The sequence below is a fragment of the Apteryx rowi genome, unplaced genomic scaffold (assembly GCF_003343035.1).
Source record: "Apteryx rowi isolate R43461 unplaced genomic scaffold, aptRow1 scaffold_54, whole genome shotgun sequence".
Taxonomy (NCBI): Eukaryota; Metazoa; Chordata; class Aves; order Apterygiformes; family Apterygidae; genus Apteryx; species Apteryx rowi.
In genome coordinates this window covers 835,852-856,680 of record NW_020450805.1, presented here as the reverse complement: position 1 = coordinate 856,680, position 20,829 = coordinate 835,852, and the positions used below count along the sequence as shown (strand labels likewise).

At 36.4% G+C, this 20,829-nt stretch overlaps 1 protein-coding gene across 1 annotated transcript in view; it reads right to left on the bottom strand.

Annotated features, from left to right (window-relative positions):
- Positions 1-943: 943 nt before the first annotated feature.
- The window catches only part of CRIM1 (cysteine rich transmembrane BMP regulator 1), a 217,806-nt gene continuing 197,920 nt past the window's right edge, over positions 944-20,829 (bottom strand). Inside the window, exons 12-17 of the mRNA XM_026081276.1 lie at positions 16,364-16,579; positions 14,435-14,656; positions 9,914-10,108; positions 8,770-8,892; positions 6,266-6,453; positions 944-3,833 (exon numbers count right to left, since the gene is read on the bottom strand). Coding sequence (XP_025937061.1) covers positions 3,657-3,833; positions 6,266-6,453; positions 8,770-8,892; positions 9,914-10,108; positions 14,435-14,656; positions 16,364-16,579 — 1,121 coding nt within the window. The 3' untranslated portion in view covers positions 944-3,656. The remainder of the gene's footprint in view (positions 3,834-6,265; positions 6,454-8,769; positions 8,893-9,913; positions 10,109-14,434; positions 14,657-16,363; positions 16,580-20,829) is intronic.

Below are 20,829 nucleotides of genomic sequence, written 5' to 3'. Positions count from 1 at the left end.
ATACCAAATGAAACCATTAAGGGGGTAGGGTCAAAACAAGAAAAGGAGGCAGTTTTTCCACACATCATGTAGTTAAGCAGAGAAATTCCTTGCCTCAAGGTGCTACAGATACCAGAACTTTACATCAATTCCATTATTTTACAAATAGAAGAAAGAACATTGTGGGCTAATATGGACATTCTCTGTGACTCAGGAAGTCCTTGAAGTGCAAATTGCTGGAAAGAAACCATTATCTCCTCTTTTTACACACTTTCCTACATATCCACCCGTGGTCACAGTTGGAGACCATGTACCACCTTAGATAGACCTTTGATTTGGTCTAATATATATATATTCTTTCTTCATAAATTTTTGCTTTTGTGTGTTTTAATTGTGGTAAAGCTAAGCTTCATTTCTTTTGGCATGAAAAAATTTAGTTGAGATTTCTGGCCCTCTTGTTGCTGTAGTTCTCCTCACTTTGTGTTATTATGTATCAAAAATAAACAAGTAAAAAGAACAACAACAAACAGAAAAGGAGAGTTCAAGCATGGTCTCTGATTGTACAGACCTTCTATAGGACCTATAGAAGGGCCATTAAGCTCATACCACAGCCCCATATGATTACTTGTGACACTGCATGATAGTTGTGATTAGACCAGATGGCATGGCAGAGGCCAACTTTGAGAGATACTGAATGTTGAAACTATCTGGAATTCCACAAACCCCTCTAACGTGAAAATTCTTCCATGTAAAATTCAGAACTTTCCCTAACTGAAGTAATAGTTACTGAAGTAACTATTCTCTTCCCATAGTTTTCCTGAATTGTTCTGGACTAAGGTCAGCTTGACGACTTACAAATTCCTACTTGAAGGGAAAAATAACACCAAGATAAAAACTAATGCCTCAAGGACCACTTTAGGCAAGTCATAAATATGAACATTTAAAAAATATGCATCAATAGGTTTAAAATTTTTTTATTGTGCTGCCAAGAGCCAAATTACAAGAAACCGCCTTACAGTTAAAAAAGTAAACAAGCAATCTGCTGAACTGCAGTGCACTCCGAGTGCCACATATGCATCTATTTTTCAGAAAATTATATCTGCATTTCTCTTACAAGAGCACAACAGGAACCAAAGTAAAAGAGTGTAATGGATACAGCACATAGGATAAATCATATCTTTAAAATAATAATAATAAAATAATAATAATAATAAAAAACATTTTACACCATGTCCTATATCCTGCTAATATTTTCAGAATATGGCCTTGATTGTAAAACAAAAGCAAGCATTTACAATTCTGGATAAAGACTGCTTACTCTTATGCAAGGAATGGATGTTTTGTCTTGACAAAATCTTTGCAATAACTGGACAGAAACATCTCTGTTTCAATATCAGATTGAGTACAAAACACTGGGGAGACTACATTTTTTCTTATTTGTGTTTGGAAACTGAAGTTATATAAGCAGAAAAAATGTTGACCCTTAATGATACACCTATTTTTTTCTTTGATGCAAACAGCTAGAACACCTTTTTGATATTCTAAAACAAAAAAATTGTTAATCTTCAGATTAATAAATTAGGTCATTATAATAATAAATTAGGGTTTTTTTCAGTTTTAAAGTTCAGCAACCTCTGACCAAGTATTTACAACAATACTTGAGAGTTCCTTTACAAAAAATACATTTTCTTTTCACATTAAGCATACTGGGTAGCTGTGTCTTTTATGACAAGCATTTGTAAAAGAAAAAAGGCAATGCACAAATGGGTAATCAGTATAAAAGTGCCAAGACCTGTTTGGAAAGTTAACATTGTATTATACAGTCAGAGTTATAAATGAGGCAAGCTACAACAAACTTCCAGCTTAATGTGGACAATATTCCAGTAGTTGTTTCAAACAATTGTTTGAAAAAAACAAAAACAAAAATAAAAACAGAAAAAAAGAAAATCCAGGAGCTGATGGTGTTATTCTAAGGAGCTGATTAGTGCTGCATGTATATTGTCATCAGTGTCTCTAGCCAATGCATTCATTAAAAAGCCTTTTTAAGGCTAAGCAGGAAAAGAAAAATAAGAAACACCCTGAAATGTAGCAAGTAGCAAGAGCAACGCTTACTGCTATATTCGTGCACGTACTGTACACACGCAAACACAAGAGTGCATGCACACACACACACGCACACACACAGACACTTTCAAATCAAATCAAACTGTAGGTAGAATGAGATGCTCTTTTCTTGTCTTTCCTAAACTCACAAGCGATTAAGCATTGATATGGAATGCCTGTTTACCTGTTTCTGCTCTGGGTAAAATCTCTCTCAGATAAAAATACATTCAACAAGAAAAAAAATAGAAAAATATATACTGTATATATAGTATTTTATATATACAGTATATATGTATAGTGTATATACACATGCACCTAGGTATACATATGTATAACTAGGTGCATATGTATATACATAATATATACACAAACATACAAATACTTTTTGTTGTTTTTAGCATAATTATATTTACATAAATATTCCTATAATGCTAAAGTTTAAAGAAACATGATCTCCTTTTTTCTGAGCTTCAAAAAGGTGCTTGAGTAATATACAATTAAAATTAAGCAGCTTCCTAGCATGGAAGTAGTTTCTAAATCTGCATACCAGTAAATAAGAACAACAACAGGAAAAAAAAACAACCTTAAAACAGTCTCTTTTTTACTCTCTTTTAAGCAAGAGCTTTGTCCAACAAAAATATTTTTTCTTCTCCTGTATGAACAACCAGAGATTGATACAAAATAACAAAACAAAACCACAACAGACAAAACAAACAAAAGCCCCTGGAACTGCATGGTGTTCTTGACTTTTCCTTCCTTCCTTCAATACTGCTGTCAAAAGATCCAGTGCTCATATCAGGAATTACTTAGGCCTCAGTCATTTGCTAACTCTGCCAAAGTCAGGCTAATCTAGCCAATCAGCTTTGAAGAAAACAAAAATAAAACAAAAAGCAGCACAAGGTATAATTTTATACATCCTTAATAAACCCACCCTTTATTTTCTGCTATAACCTTTTCCTTGCTATTTCATTAATTACTGTAGCTTCTCATCATATAGAAAAATATTTGAAGCTACACCACACCTGTGATGTGACAAATTCTGTTCTAGGAGTATATTATTGTAGCAACAGCTGGAAAAAAAAACAAAAAACAACAGACCTTTTTTTTTTTTCATCTGGGGTTAGACTTTGCCTCAACAGATGCAGTTTCAGAGCAACAAGAAAAGCCACCATCCTGCTGCTCGGCAATACTCTACTCATTTTCTTCTCCAGCCAAGCATGACCAGCTTTTCTTCTCTGAAGCTTCCTTTTATCTCATTGCCTACCCCCAGCTCCCAATTCCCCCTCCCCAAAAACCTCTATAGCTATGTTACAAGCAAATACATCTTAATAAGTTTTAAAACTTTGGTTCTAAGAAAACACTTGGTCAGTTATCTCAAGGAAAAGTAGGAATGCTTTTTCTGGCACATTGCAGGAGTCAGAGCTCATCCCAGTAAGGTCTTAGAGCTGTACATGTAGTCACAAATCCAATACAATCCACTAAGCAAGTGCACAATTCTAGTTTTATTTTAATAACAGACTTAGTCTCTCTCTCTCTCTCGCTCTTTCTTAAATCCTTGGCAAGGGTGCAATTCTTCAAACTGTTTGATAGAAATTATCTGCCTGTAGGTTGTTCTGTTTCTGCATGCTGTAAAATCCACTGTATCTTGAATCTGGGTCTGCAATTCTTAGCATCCTCTGAGAACTGTCCACCTGGACCATGGTACCTTTCTTGCAGTCCACATATACCAGTTGATTGTTCAGGCAAGAAGGCTGTTAGAAAAGAAAGGGAACATTAAAACAGTTCAAAGATTTTTGTATTCCACCCATAATTAAAAAATGTTTGTGGTACAAGTCCACAAACACAAAGGAAATAAAATTGGTGATGAAGCACCAATTGGACTGGACTTCTACTAAGTTTGGTAAAGGTTTATGCCAGGGACAAAACCAGACCAACATCCTCTTCTGACTCACCATTTTTCATCCTCTGAGTGGCGCTCTGGTATTCTCACATGCCAGATGGAGTGGTTAAGTGGTACTGCATTAACCTAGCACCACACAAGGGCTTAACCTTTTTGCTCAGGATACTCATGCACTTGTGTTCAAGACTTTAAGAGTGTCTTTAGTGCTAATTATTTTCAAGATTGTTTTGATCCTGGTTGCAATTCCACTAACAGGGTGGGAGAGATGTCAGCATTACAGTGAATCCTGCAGGCAGAGGGTCTCCTGGGAGATCCTTCTATATTCCTTGCCAAGGTGGGTTGTGCATTACTTCCTTAATTAGGAATTCATCCACCTTTTTTTGGTATCTGCTAGGCCTTATATCCTTGCAAAACACTGCTATTGCAGAGATACCCAGAGCTGATGTGGCACTTGCTATAGTTGTCCTTAGTTGCCTCTAAGTGTGGAATTATGGGATTTAATTTCAAGTAAATGTAAGTGAGGGTTTGAGCATGTAGTGATCTACAAGCATGAGCGCACACATAAACTATTGCTCAAAGAAAAGAGTTGAGCTGTGCATACAGTCTTTCTAACCCTTCTATTCCTCTGTTTCAGAATCCTCCAATGGAAAGAATCTGTAGCTGAGAGGAAGCTAAAACAGTGCTGGGTGCACACTACCTTAAATGTTCATGGGCTTAGCATAAAGGAGGGAAGGCTGTAAATATTCTCTGCGAATACCTCTGAAGATTAAAACGAGATTCTTAGCRACAATGTGTATATACACTCACACTGCAAGTGTGTAAGTGGACTCTGCATCTTAAAAACTCCAGATCCACTGAAGTAGGTTCTCTTTCCAAGACTTTAACCAGAAGAGTTTTATTACTGAAAATTTACATTCAGTAATCCTTCAAGTTTTTTCCCCAAATTTATCATAAAGCAGTATATAATGTATGTATATTATATTAAAAAAAATCTTCCCAGTTTACACCTTGCTTTTCAAAGAGTCTGTGAACTGGATTTACAAAGAAGTCTCAAGGCTCACTGAGGTTAATGGAACTTGGCACAGACAAAGTAGGCAGTGCGAATAGCTTACTACGTGGAATTGGGCTAGACGTTAACAGCCAACTATCATTTCAAACATCTTTTCTATAATCTTTCTTTCAATATTGATATGATGATAAACTTTTTTTCTAATCCCTGTCTGTTTTTAAGGAGTGAGAAAATTAGAAAATATATCAGTGGTTCTAGCTTTTTATACTGTTAATATTGTACATACTAATGCTGTACAACAGTACCTTTTTTCTGGAAAATCCACTGCATACCTGATGTGTTGTCTATAAGAGGATAAAAAGCTAAGCAAATAAGAGAAATGTAGCATATCTAGTATTTCTCAACTTCAGCAAGGTATTTTGACATCACTGTGTGCAATTCTCTCATATATTAAACACAAAACCTTAGATTAGATGGAGCTATTTAAGACATAACATATAGCACACAGTGACAGAGTATATAAACATCTGTCAAGTCAGTTCTGTCAAGTCAGTTGACTTTGAAGAGAAGTCATACAGTATCTGCCAAACACGAAAACTGTTTCCTAACTCTATGTAACTGAAGCTACACAGAGAAAAAAATTGACAAACATCTATTTACTGGAATGTTCTGGGACCACATACCTTTCTCATTTTTAAAAATGATGCACTTAACACACTGCTTAAAAAACACTATAAATAAAAATAAGTGATAACTGAGAATGATTATATAAGCAAGTAAGAGTAGACAGCAAACAGTAATGAAATTTAAGAACAATTGTTCATCTGTTCTTTACGGAATGGCTGGACTATTTTGAACAGAAAAAAACGAGCCAAAAGAAGCTCAGCTTGGCAAAATGTTTCACTAAGAACCATCAGCCACACAGCAAGGAAGAGGAGAAATCAATTAGTGGCACCTGGTGGAAGAAACCTGTATGTATGTCTGCATATAAACGCAGATATATAAACAGGTTTGTTTTTTTGGGGGGGGAATTTTTTGCTGAACTTGTTTTCTATCTAGTGATTATTACCATATGGAGTAGGAAATTACTGGTTTTCATTTGACAATGAAAAAAATCATTTAGGAGATTAAATAAATACCAACAATTTGATTGGTGTAAAATGGTTTAAGACATAAGGAGAAAATAATTTAAGAGAGTTCATGTGATGTGAATTCAGTTGCACCCTTGTTTTCCCAGAAAAGTGAAAACCTAGAATTAGACATTAATACTGCACCTTTGTTGGAGCTTTGTAGCAGGACACTGGAATCCACTGCTTCTTCTGATTGACGAGCAGAAGGACTATGATAAGTAAGAGCGCTATCATGATTGGAATCGTCACCAAGGCAACAGAGCTGACAGATGCATCTTCACTTGGGTGCGGTCCACTGCCACTTCTGTACTCTCCTTGAAGATGACTCATGTCTGCAAGACACAGGTTAGCATTTGTTCATAGTGATGAATGTGCCTGGACCATACAGAAGAATACAATTATAAAAGTACCAGTCACAGATCTTATCACCCAGGTGAATTTGTACTTTACCTCCTGAAACGTCACCTTATTTATACTAATTAGAACAACTGAAAGCTAGTACCTAGTATAGTGATTATATTATCCAGGAAAAGGCCCTGAAACAGAAAGGAAATAGGATGGCTTCAGTGGTCCACAGGGTAGGAACAGATTTGCCTGGAAGAACGTGTAAAACTGTACTTTCTAGAATTATRTAGTGAAAATGGAGAGTGAGAAGCACTATCATCTAACTCTATTTTATATTAACTCATAGCATAAATAACTAGAATTTGAGAAAAAGTAGCTTTCTTTGTTGCATTTAGGTTTCCTGTGCAGTAGGGAACAATCACAGATAATGGCTATTATCTAGCAGCTTACCCATGTCTGTGTTTAAACTGATCTCAGGTCTGATAGTACAACTACACAGAGAGGTAGCCTGATACGGCCCACATGTCCTGTTTGGTTTAAACATTTAATATTAGATTTTATTAACTTGGATCATTTTGATGGAATCAACATATGTACCTATCCTGGCAAAACTGAGGAAGTGATAACAAGCAAGTCTGGCAATAACCTCTTAGCTCAGTTGCATTCAGATCATCTTATCTGACCATAACCAAATTCTTACAGCTGCTAAAAGTAAGGAACAATAATACACTTTATGCCTCCATTTTTATTTCATTTGACCTCATTCCATGTTACCAATGCATTTTATCATAAGGTATCTTAAGAGTTTTATTTCTTCAGTACAGAATTTCTGGGGCGACATCCCACCAATCTGCAAAAGCCATGACTTTTAAGAGCAAGGTTAAAAACAAGAATGGGACTGAAGGCAGTTTTGACCAATCTTTTCATTCATGTAAGAACTTTCATAACATTCTGCTTGCATCTGCAGGACAGAATATTCTTATTCTGAAGGGGTCCATTTTAGCCTTTAACTGTCTTTTGTTGCACTATATTTAATAGATGTTTCTGTGAATTTCTATATCTCTACTGGAAAAGACACGTTGTGTTGTGACCTCTTATCTCAGTATAAAAGAGAATTGACAGCAGTTCTTCCACAGATGGCTATTCTTTCTTTTGAACTATATATTTGCATAAGGAATTAACTTTTTGACTTCAGCTCCTGGGGACCTTGGAATCTGCTCTGCGCATTCATAGAAAATCAGCCCATTCTCTTCTATGCTGAAGAGAACCTGGAAGTCTTAGGATAAAAGTAATCTATTATTATTGTTGTTTTTTTTTAACCAGTAAGACAATTAAGACATGCATGCTCTCTCTCTGCTGTAGTATGTTGTTGAAAACATACTACAGTATTTGTATCACCCAGCTTGTGAAAACACACCAGACCACTAATAGTCTATTAGACTTTAGAAAATTGTTCATGTAATTGCAAGAAATTGTAATTTTCAGTGACATATGCAATATTCCCATACAGTCTGCAGTGTGTGTTTGTACTTCCCAGGAAGGATAGTTGCAAACCAGCTAACAATGCCTTTGACAAATTAAAATATTGTAATTATAAAACCGTAAGCTTACAATTTTGTAAAACAGTTATATTTTCCATATCCTTTCTGTCAGCCACCAAACAACATGCTATAAGATGAGCCTTGAATTAAAAAAAAAAAAAAAAAAAAAGTTTGACTAGTCCTTTAATTAAAAAAGGTTAACGAAGACTATGTCACAGAGTGTTTTTCCCTACCCTGGAATAATGATTTCAGCCAAGTTTTAAACAAAAGATGGATTTCCCTAGTTAGAAAACTTTATTAGCCCTATATCATGTTATGGTACACATTCTCCTGTTTTTTTGTTTTTTGTTTTTTTCAATGCAAGAATGTCAAATGTATCAAATCACGGTCCACCTGCTCTAGTGGCCTGATAGCAGCCTGCTTCCTAGTTTTTGTATCAGAAAAGCCACTGCAGAATCAATCCTCATTCATCACTTTATGCTATTCATAATTTTATAGAACTCTATCATACCAACACAGATGTCTCTTCCAAGCTGAAGATGTAATGATAAAGAGACCAAATTGCAGAAATGTAGTTTAATAGTCTGACTCATCTTTACTCAAAGCCAAATGCATACAACAGTTACTGCACTCCAGAATAATCTAGAATACCTGTTTCTTTCAAAGCAGTACACAGATGCTACCTGAACAGTATGAGTAGATGCCTTAAAACATGGGGAACAGACACAGACTTAAGTTAGCCCAGTTTATATCAGATCTTACCTCTATGAATGTGGATGATGTCATTTTCACTTGGTGTTGGCCAGTTTGGTACTTCTAATTCAATGTCTCCTAGATGATTTGTCTTCTCAATGGGGATGTTAGTAGGTTCAGGTACATACATCTCTGAAAAATGAGATAAATGTGTTTCTTACCTTTCTAGTGCCGCTCTTAATTAAGAAAATATGTTTGGACATCAGTAGTTCTTTGTTGTATGAATGCTTTCACTTGTTTTAGAATTTTCACCATTAGTGATATGGGATTTTGTTTTAAATTTGACATAATATCCTTACATATTGAGACCACTGGGAAGATTTTAGTGTGGGTTACAGCTTTTCCACTGGTTCATACCATATGCAGGATACATAGTTGCTGCTATTATCATTATCCTAGTGTGAATGAAATGATATAGCCTTGTGAACACATTTGTTTTTGAAAATACCATTTCAGAATATATATTTTACTCTAGCCTTGCTCATTTGTCATACTTTAACAACAGAAATGTCAGGGGAAGAGCTACACCTTCCCAACTGATACTTAATTGCCATTGATGGTTTCTTCGACTTCCTTTTTGTGTAATTCCCCAAAGTAGGAGACATGCAAGAGAGGGTATTGCTGAAGCTCCATCATTGTTCTGTTGGAAGTTATTACCAGCTGACTGAAAAAAGAGCAAACATCTGCAGAAATATGTCAGGACTAGAATTAAAAAGGAGTTGCAATTCTTGGGTCCCCTGTGTCCATAGTCTAGAAAATTTCATACTGCATTTAAACCAAGTTAAAATGATAAATATGGCAATGTAATATCTGAAAAGTAATCAGACTCTGAAAGGACAGAAATGTTAATAACTGACAGGATCTGCAGAGGTGTAAAAATATTTATTTGCCTACTTTACTAATATGTTTCCATAACCTTGTGAAAGGACAAACAGAGCAGAGGCAAACAGGGGCAAAATTTTTGAGTCCACAGTTATACATTTGCGCATGACTTTCTTATCTCTTAACATTCATTTGCCTGAATCCTTATACTAACTGCCTACTGTCTCCCAGATGCTGTTCAACATGGACTAAAGATTGAAAAACAGTAAAAAACCCCTGATTATCAGTGTTGGAAAACAGTATCACAGTATTCTGGGTCACATCATATTACCTGGACACATGGGGCAGCAGCTTCCCTCCACGTTGATGGGTTCAGCACAAGGGAGGGGTGGGCAGCTGACAGTGGAGCAGAGAGTCTGACCCTGCAGGCAGTAGCAGTGTGTGCAGCTGTCAATGTCCCAGCGTTCTTCATCTGCATATGTTTTTCCACTGAAGTGGCAGACTACTTTCTTTGGTACTGTATCTTCTGTTGAAGAAAAAGTGTGATCAGTTGTAATGGCCGCTTACATACAAATACTGTCTTTCTCCAAAACACAAAAGTTAAATGACAGCTACAAAGAAATCCCAGCTATAACTAGAAGACTTTTTCCACATCTTCCAAAAAATCTTTAATAGAAGTGCCAGTTTGCTTCTTTATTAAATATATAATTAGCTTGAGCTTTTTCTCTTCTTTTTCCTCATGCAAGAAGCTGGAAGATAGATGATTTGTACATGAAATGATGATATCAAAAACACAGTGGAAATTAAGAAAAATTGATTTTTTAAGGTACAACTGAGAATCCCAGCCCCTACCTTCATTTTCCTAGTGAATCCTATTTAACTAAGAAAGACTACCTTCAATTCTAAACTACCAAGGCTCAAGAAAGATGAACTCAGTCCAGAATACGTAAAGAAAAGACCAAGCAGGATGCTGAGGAGGATGAAGTAATTCTCAGATGACATAACTAGAGCTTAAACTATTTATTATGATAAAAGAAAAACCTCAAAGGGGATTTGATTATTCTCTGTAACTACATCAGTGAAAAACCCTAGGAAAAGAAAAGGACAATGACCAAACTCAATATACAATACTAACCACGAAAAAATTTAAGTTGGATGTTCGTGTGATCTTAATCCTCAAAAAAGTGAGGTTCTGGAACAGCTTTCCCAAAGATTTTGAGAGAGCTATAACACAGTATGTAACAGGGACCTAGACTTGATGAGGTAAGTAGGTCTTAGGAAAACACTTAGAAGTGTTTGCTTTCTGCCTAAACATTCAGTACACCAATTTTTATGTTGCATCCTATGCAAGCCTTTCAGGTGGTCTGCACTATCGTGACAGGCTGAAAACATCCAAGATAACCAGGTTAGCAGTCAGCAGAACAGTAATATGCATCTGAACACAGCAAATTCAAGTGTAAAAGAAGAAAAACACGAAGCACTGAGAAAATACTAATGAAAGTATCTGGAAAGCCTAAATGTTCCAGAGGGCTTTGGTATGGTTATACAGTGGCTTCCCTGGCCATAAGTATGGGTGCCAACCTCTCCAAGTGGAAGATTTTGTAAGTGAGTATGTGAGGGACATAGGAAAGGAGCAGTGGGAGAAGAAGGTTGCAAGATGCAAAAAGCATGTATAATTTTCTTTCACAGATGGCCTTCAGGTTGGGAAGGTTCACAACGAGCCAGAAGAACCCTACATTAGTCAGAAAGCACAGCTTGAGCAGTCCTCTACTGCTGACTCCCTCTGCCTGATTAAAGCTGAGCATTTCCTGTGCATACAGAACTGATTTGCTCTCAGTGGTATTACCTTGCCCCACTCAGGACACCTTCTTCCAGTCAGCAGCTGCGCTGGCTGGAAAAGTCCTTTAACTTGCTCGTGTTTTTGCAAGTTTGTAAACACCACATCACAATTTAATACTTAGGCAGTAAGTGCTTTCTAGAAGAATGAACAAGGATAAACTCAGAATAGCAGTGTTGCACCCTTTGACCCTTGGTGTCCATTGCTATGAGAGCATAAACACAGGAGAAAGATGGAAGCCACAACACCAACAAACTCAGTGGAAGCAAAGCGGAGGTGCATTAAGAAACCCACATACAGAAGCACAGTCTAGGAGACAGTACATAGCTCCACCCGTCTTTTCTCAAAGTTTCCTCTCACTTCACCAGTGAATCAAATACACCTGACTAAAAAGAGTTTTTGTTGTGTTTTCTGCTTAAGACTAGTCTTCATTCTAATCAAACAGATATCCCTTTATCTTCTCTGAAGTAGGAGGTTATCTTTCCAAAGGATGAATTTGAGGATTTGGAAAAACAACAGAAAGCATCCAAGGCTTGCAATATTTTAAATTTAAATCTATACTATCCTTCTAGAAGTTAACATGATCTGGATCCAGAAGGAAGCAGAATAAAATACAGCACCAAAACCCAGCATCATTTAGGAAACTGCAATAAATGAAGAAGGCTTGTTCTACAGATTTTACCTCCTAAATACATTATCAATTATTACATAAAAATATCAAGGAAGACTTTATCAAGAGGTGTTTCACAGTTCTCAAGAACTAAAAGAACAGTAAGAAACAYGAAAGCAGTATTTTCAAATATAAACAACAAGGAAAGCTTTCACAAGGCAAAAATTAAGTTAATGATCTTATTCATCTTATAGGCAAAAGTAAATGTCCATAATACACAGAAAGCATTAAAAAAGTATGTTCCCATGAATTTCAGTTATTTAGACCACAAAATATTCTGCTAGGGACAATATAGTACAACCTGCATTAAGAAAGTGTATCATCACTGGAAGTCTTCATATCTGAGCACTAACCAAAACCTTGCTTCTATATTTTGGATTGCTGAGCAGTTGCTACTACAAAAAAAAAAATTCACAGGTTTTAACTGCTCACACATTTAATTATTTGAAATATTATGCTACTAGATGGGATTCATACTAAATCAACAAAACTGTGTGTGCGCGCGCACGCGCGTATGCATATGTATGTGTATGTACATATATTTATACATACAAACACACACACACATATGCATATATAAATAAAAATAGAAAATATAAAGGTTAATTGATATCTGGGACTAGAAGATGGCCTGCTCTACACAAAGGAATATAGTGCAGACATACCTGACATAGGCTGTGTCTGCGTTAGCAAATAGCGTGGTATAAAATAAATGGTCACAAGGAGCTCTGAAGCTGGTGCCTGCAGACTTGAAACCTTGCAGGAACCTTGCAGACCCTGTATGCATTGTGCTCCAGAAATATTATTTTGAATTAGCTGTAGAACATGGCACTAGTTCCAGCAGTGTATCCCTCCCTTGACCAAAAGAATTCTCCAGTGCAGTATTAAGGCTTATGTTTTGACTGTACAGGTTTGTAAACTCTGTTTTTTTGTCTGTTTTTTGTTTTTCTTTTTAACTTTAAAATGTAGTCTGGATTCAAATGTTCTTAAGTGTTGCAAAGTCAATCACTGGAAGAAAAGGCTGCAGAAACAGTTGTCAAAGGATTTTTAAATCCTCCCACTTTTGTATGCAAACCATGATGACAAAGTAGTAATAGGATAAGATAATACTTTCCACTCAAAATGCACTCATACAAGGAATCCACGTACGGATTCCTTTAGCTGCATGGGCAATTGAAATTTTGATACTTTCTGACTTCTCCTAGCATTCCTTTGAATAAATTTCTTGCGTATCCTATAAAATTGTATCACCTACTGTTAAAGACAATTTTTCTACAGCAAATTAAAGATGTCAATAGCTTATCAAGGTTACATATCTGCAAGGACCGCACAGTGCTCTGACAAGATGGCTCCAAGGAAGAATCATATTGTTTATAGATGGGTAAGTTGAATCACATGTTCTATCGACAATTCTCAAAACCCATCAATTTTATAGTATTCTTTTTTATTGCATTCTTTTTCACTGAATATATCCCTACTGCTTTCTGAAAATGAAGGTTATAGAAATAAGTTCTGAATACTTTCTTACAAATACTACAAAGACTTAATTTTAATAAGTCCATTACATCTTTTGCATCAGCAACTTCCATTCTACAACCTTTGCACTTATTGCAAAGTCACTATAAAGATATGTGTAAGTAAATATTCTTATTCAAAATATAATGAAAGTGATCAGTAATCTCAAATTCTACAAGTTTAAAAACATGTGGCAATTTTCACCATCTGCAGCATCCACCATTTAATTCACTTCAAATTCAAAACCAGTATGGTCCTTACTTCTTTATGCATTTTTAATATTTCAAAAATTTCATTTTCCCTAATTTTTTCTCAAACATATTATTTTGCACTCTTCCATAACAATTTTTAATGAACTTCCTCTTTTTTCCCCTGCATTTTAATGCAGTTGCCTTACTAACATTTCTCTATTCCATGAAATGTATATATTTCAGAATACTTCACAGTTCATCATCTTCTGCAGTTATTAATATTTGGCTAATATTATGTTATATAACATATCTTCACATAAAATATGCATTATCTTGCTTTAAAAATAAAATAAAATCATTTTTATGCAATGCTTTCATCTACTAAGCTAAATTACCAACTGTAAGTCTTTAGGAGGATGTCCTCTCAGGTTGATATGCAAATTACATTTGCATTTTCTACCTTAAAACCACAAAACATGATCCTCAATGCTCCCTATGCAGCTATTGCTCTCTGGTTCAACTGAAGGTACAAACTGCAGCCCCCTCAAATCAGGGAAACATATTCAAATTTGGAAATATAATTTCTTTCTTACTGACAAGAAGGGAACAGCAAGCTATCAACTATTTTTATTTACTCACCAATACAATAAGGACAACATTGTCCTTTTCTCAAAACAGGTCTCTCGCAGGATACTGGTGGGCAAGACTCAGAGTAGCATCTAATCACACCATCCATGCAAATGCAGCTAGTGCACACATTGGGCTTCCAGGACTCAGCTGTCAGAAAAATATCTCCTTCATCATTTTTGCAGTAGCTGGGCATGCTCTCATTGCTTGATGAAGAAGGCTGAAGAGGCTCATCTGTAAATACCAACAGAACAAGTTAGTTAACTAAGAGTAGCTAGCTTCCCTGACATTTTCTCTATAAAAAGTTCACTCTTGACGTACATGTTTCTTATGTGCCCAAGACTGCAGTGGAATCCTAACACACTGGCCCACAATTTCAAAAGAACGAGAGAAAGGACAGAGCCTGATGCATGTTCTGTCCCTGCATCTGATAAGGATCTCATGATGCACTCTAAAATAAACACGTTTATGTAGACCTTTGAGTTAACTCAAAAAAAAGGATGGCAAAGTTTTCTTAACAGTCATTATCAGAAGCACACCCTCAAGGAAAGGGCTTTGAATGCTCAAAGCTGAATGGAATACCTTCAGGAAGAATTCACCTTAAAGAGATTAAATTTTAAATTTAAAACTTGAATCCCAGCTTCTACCTTATCAGTTCAAGTCCTTGAACTGGGAATGATGCAAAGTCCAAAGCTATCATGCAGCTCTTCTCTTCATCAGTGGACAGCTGTGAGTTAGTCATAAGCTGTGGAGAAACAGATGGAGCTTGACAGGGCTCCATCTTGATTCCAATGGGTCTACTTTAACTGTCACACCCTCATGTGGAGGGGACACACATTTCTGAATAAAGCTGCGTTTTAACAGACATTATGGACCAAGAATTATGATTTATGTGCACAGGAAACATGTAAGAAAGAGAAGAAAAGAAGGATTCATAAAGGGACTAAGATCAGGTTCCCAATTTTACTGCGTAAGTTAGGCGACAAAGCTCCTTATATCACCAGTGAAGAAAGATCAGCTACTCCAAATAGTATTTTGAGGTTAAGCAGTATGAATATCCACTGTTGTTAACAGCAACAAGAAAAATGAAAGTCAGGAAAATTGATTAACTTTTTCACTAAAAAATATTTTGTCAGAGAGGAAAAAAACTGTGGTAAAAATAGCAAAACCTAGCCTTTTGAAGTGAAATGTTTAGATTTCGTTTTTAATAAAGGCAAAAATATTTTCTCTGTGAACTTACATACAATTCTTGAGTTTGCACTAAATTCCACAGCAACAAACTCCCACATTTGCTATGTAAAATATGAATTCATGCTCATTTATAGTTGCATCTCTTTCCTAGGGGAAAGCAAATCTTGTTACTTTCTTGATGCTGTGGGGCAGTTTGTGAGGAAGCTGGCACACCTGTAGGGGTGGAATGCTTTGGTATTAGTCAGTTACTTTCAAGTCACTCTCAAGTCATGCGAGGTGAAGCTAAAAACAAGCAGAAGCATTTTTGTTACCAAATCCCAAATAGACAAGATAGTAATAAAAAAGGCCTATAGAAACCAAAACATACAGAAATGAAAAGAAACAAGTCTATAGCTGCCTAGCACTTTGATTACTTTTAAAGTTTCTTTAATCCTGTGTGTTTCCATAAGCCAGTGTGTATTTCATAAACTTGCTAAGGATGCTGGTTCTCATGCAACCCTTACATTATTAGATTGCCTTCAAAGAAGAGAGTTCAAACTTCAGGACCACAGCATCCCTTACACACAACATAAATCTTGTACCTAGTCAGGTTTTGTAGTTGAAACAAAGGACTGCAGGCTCTCATTCCAAAATGCTAAGGAAAAAAGGCACCACAATAATCAACTGTGTGCATGCTTAAACATTCAACATTCGTATCATAAATTCCAAGTGCAAGAAGGGCTATGAAGAAAATTGGTTGATAGTATTTACCTGGGCACTGTGGACAGCAGGAATCCTGTGTACGGGTGGGGTTTTGACAAAGAAGAGGTGGACAGACTTCAGTCTCACACAGGACACGTCCACTGTGACATGTACATTGCGTGCAAGAATCAATATTCCACGTCTCTCCTTCTACGAAGTATTCCCCGCCAGGAGCATGACAAATAGATGGACTGGTGAGCTCTGGCTTCTGCACAATTATTTCATCTGTGAAGACAAGCAAATAAAAATAAATGGAGATTATACTGAGTAACAAATGTACCYAACCATCATTAATTTCTCATTGTTATTACTGGTAATATTAGAACCAACAAAACCATCTATAAAGTCAAAAGAGTTTCATTAAGAGCATATTTATGTCACTTACCTGTATTTCATAGAAAAAAGGGGGGGGGAACAAGAAACAATCTGGGAATTAATCTGAATAAATGCTAGTTAATATAAATCTGAGAGAACTTTAAGCATTCTTGGCATTTCAGAAAAATTCAAAAAAATCTGTAATGTAGGAATTCCAAGGGACAACTGTTGTTTTCTGAAAAGAACATACTGATAGGACAGTTTCTTAAATGCTGTGTATTAGTATCGGTGCTCTTCCTGAGAGAATGGATAAGCATGTTTCTAGTCTGGGATTTGGAAAGTCCAGATTCAGTCTGCCATAAGCTTCCTGAGTGATTTGTGTCGGTACCACTTGATGCCAGATAAAAAGAAACAGAAAGAAAGTACTTGACATCAGTGGATGTATTTCATCTAATGATTGTTCCATATAAAATCATACGTAGTCTTTGAAGTAAAGACTGAACCCCAAGGAGACCTTAACAGCATGTAGACTCATATTCCCTATGACTATGTCTCACCAAGTGAACCTTAATTCCTTTTCACACAATAAAGTATAGTACTTCTACAACCATGGCTAAAGACTCGCACAGTTTTTAACCAGGTTGTTAAGAAAATAGATTCGACCTCTGTCAAGCTAAGAAAGGAATTGAAACCATTTCCCATATTCAGCATGAGCGCTCTCCAACCATTCAGGTGTTAAGGAAATGGGGGAACTCTCTCTTTGCCTATTGCTGTTTTAAAAGAAAGAAATGCCTCCTGTATTTTGGGAAGTGTTTAAGCACCTTCCATCAAGAAAAGATTCTGACTAAAATGCTGCTGCCCCATAGAAGAGGTGGGCTTAAAAACAAATATGCAACTCTGGAGTCTCCTTTTCTACTAAATCCAGATAGTTGCCAGCTTAGCATGCTGGTTGTTTTGGACACGGAGTAAGTCAACTAACTTTTTCCATGGACTTTGTACAGGAATCAAGTTACCTCAAATAGCATGCTTTATGTGACTACGTGAGCCAACAGTTTGAAAGCTACATGCTGCAATGCAAAGTTTCAGGCTTCTAAGTGAATGGATTGAACCCATCAGCCTGGATTCAACCCATCTAACATTAGGCAACTAAGTTAAGTGCCTACATTAAGAACTGAGCTGCCTTAGGTTTCCTCTGTTATGAATGCAGGGGAAGAGAAAGTACCTTCCAGGTAAGGACTCAGCATCTCTAAATCATTTTCTGAAGATCCATCTCTCCTATTCAACTACAGAGAAACCTAACGTGAACATCATTGTAAACCAGATATCTTGATTAAGGCAGAAAGTTTAAACGGATAAGTTCCTCTAGTCATTCATGCAGCCCAACACTTATGAGTATTTACACTTCTCTTTGCATTCTTRGTACTGCTGTACTTTTCTGGATGATGAAGTTTGTGCCCTTTGTTCTCTTATATAGCTGATAATAGATATACAGCTCAATTATTTGTCTTCATTTCTGGAGAATGATAGATAGCACTCAAGGAAACTGACTCCAACTAACTTTACCCTATTCAGAAAGTACTCATGCATTTCTTCTTTCTCTGCTGCATCTGCAAGGCTAAGAGGCTGTGTTATCCTTCACAGATTTTCTTATGCCTTACTTTCCCAATTTCTTACATTTGAGAACAGCATATACAGTTTGGGAACATTTACCATACCTGAAGTAAGATAGCTGGTCTGCTGCCTCGGCACTATCTGATTTTCATTTCAGCTGTCGCAACATATTGTTGTCATACAATGTCACCACATTTTAGGCACTAACATCAGAAGCTGCCACGGCAAAGGCAATACTATCTCTGAAAGTTTTCTCAGTCTCTTGCATTGAGACCTCTACAAAGTCACAATCCTGTTTTACTACAGTTCATATACTGCTTATTATCAGAAAAGTGCAACCAGATAGTATTGCTGTACATATGRTATTGCTTACAGCTCCCTTATCAGCATAATTATTGTAATTGAAGTGCTGCAAACATACAACCATTATATTCCTGAAAGAGCATCTAGTTAATCAAATACACAGTCCTTCTGGGAAACGTGGTTCTGCAAAACACTAGAAGTTAATAGCTTTCTAAATCTTACAGGAAACCTAGAGCTTTCCACAAGCATTGCTACCATTTACTTTAACCTCATAATTAATATGTAAAAACATGGTTATAATGAATGTTTTAGCAGTCAAAGTGTATCTGCCTCTCTTGAAAACTAACTAAAATTGATTGCCTTCCAGGAAAAACAAAGCAAACAGGGCTCCACACCCAGATCCAAGGTGAAAGCATAAGCAAACAAAAGGCATAAACTACCACTCATCAGGCACTGTGCTTTCTGCAATGCCACTGTTGTAAAATTTGCCACAGAACCTTAAGAATCTCACCTTTCATTAAAAACAAAATAAAAACCACAAAACAAGCCTGAATATTTGACTGCAATATTACCTTCGAAAACATGAAATTGAATGTAAACACTTTCTTCAGTCTGAAAAAGATACCTCTGAGAGCTGCCTTTTCCCCTGTCAATAGGTTAACAATGCAATTGAAAACTCAGTATATCAGGATTGCTGATTATTTCAATATTCTTATATCAGACACATTCAACTGATGTGCTCACCATCTCTCATTTCCAAATTACATTCCCATTTACTGAAAGCCATGATGTTCATTTAACGTCATCAGTGCAGAATCGATACACTACCAAATAAAGTCYGAAGTATATTACTAACAAACAAAAGGCTTCAGTGGGGGAAACAGAAACCCATAGGGACTAATTTGGCCATATTAATTAATACACTTTCATATACACAGCCACTTTTAAAAAACTGTGTGCCTGCCCTAGCATTGTAAGAGCTCCACCAAATACGCCTTTGTTAACACAGAATATAGATGACTAGTACTCTGAAAGCAGGAAAGGAAGCCAAACAGAGAAATATATGTAGACATTGTATCTCAAAGAAACGGACACTACTGGGTAAGCAACTGTTCTTTTTTTCAAGTGACCAACATTGCTGGTGCTCAGAATCAAACAGTGATTTCATCCACAAGAAATGGACATCTTCTAATGTAACATTAATTGGGGAGTTGTACACATTTTAAAACTTCCTCTGTTTCAGAGCACCGGTGGTGTCTGTGCAAGTAATGGAGATGAAGGCGATCATATATTCCAGAAGCACAGCAGAGAGTACAGAAATGTTTGAGGTCTGCTGTGATCTCAGATCTCTATTATGGTAGGTATGCTCGAGCTAATGCAAATGTTAGATTTTTCTGAGTATCAAAATGATGAAAAGTATAGCATGAGATGACAGGCACTGCTAATCTCTTATACTGATCTTCCTTCAATGAATCAAACAGCAGGTTTATGAATAGATGTACCTAGACTCTTTCTCCACAAACAAAATAACCAGCAACTGTTGGAGAATATATTTGGTGCTGCTGAAAGACTAAAATTATCATTATTCTTATTTCAATGTACTGAGGTATTCTGTACATGCTAGGTAAATCAATATGCACAAGTATGCTTACAGTGCAGCAAAATTAGGAATTAACCTTGGGGATTTAAGAACAGAATTGCAGAAACTGGAGTGACCATCCTAAGTTTTTAATGCTGAAAGAATCATGAATGCATATTTAAGGCAAGAATGACATGTTCTTCAAAGTTGTAAAATAATGAAATTTTAAGTTTTGCTCTGAACAACAGAAATTTTCTTCCTTTACATCAAGCCTTAGATTTTCTTAAAACTGAATTTCAGAAGAAGCATACATGGAGATGGAATATGCAGCAGAAAACTGATGGTAAGAAGTCAGTGGAATTAACTGCGCATCGATATGATATAACTGTCCCTGCTACAATAACACACAAATTGCGAAAAGGTGAGTGCAGGTACTCCAATGGTTCTGTTCAGCCCTGAATTCCAGTAAGCATAAGTAGAAGATAACATCCTTATCCAGTGACGAGGCTTTAGGAAWCACAGAATCACTGAGGTTGGAAGGGACCTCTGGAGATCATCTAGTCCAACCCCCCTGCTCAAGCAGGGTCACCTAGAGCACATTGCACAGGATTGCAGCCAGGCGCGTTGTGAATATCTCCAGAGAAGGAGACTCCACCACCTCTCTGGG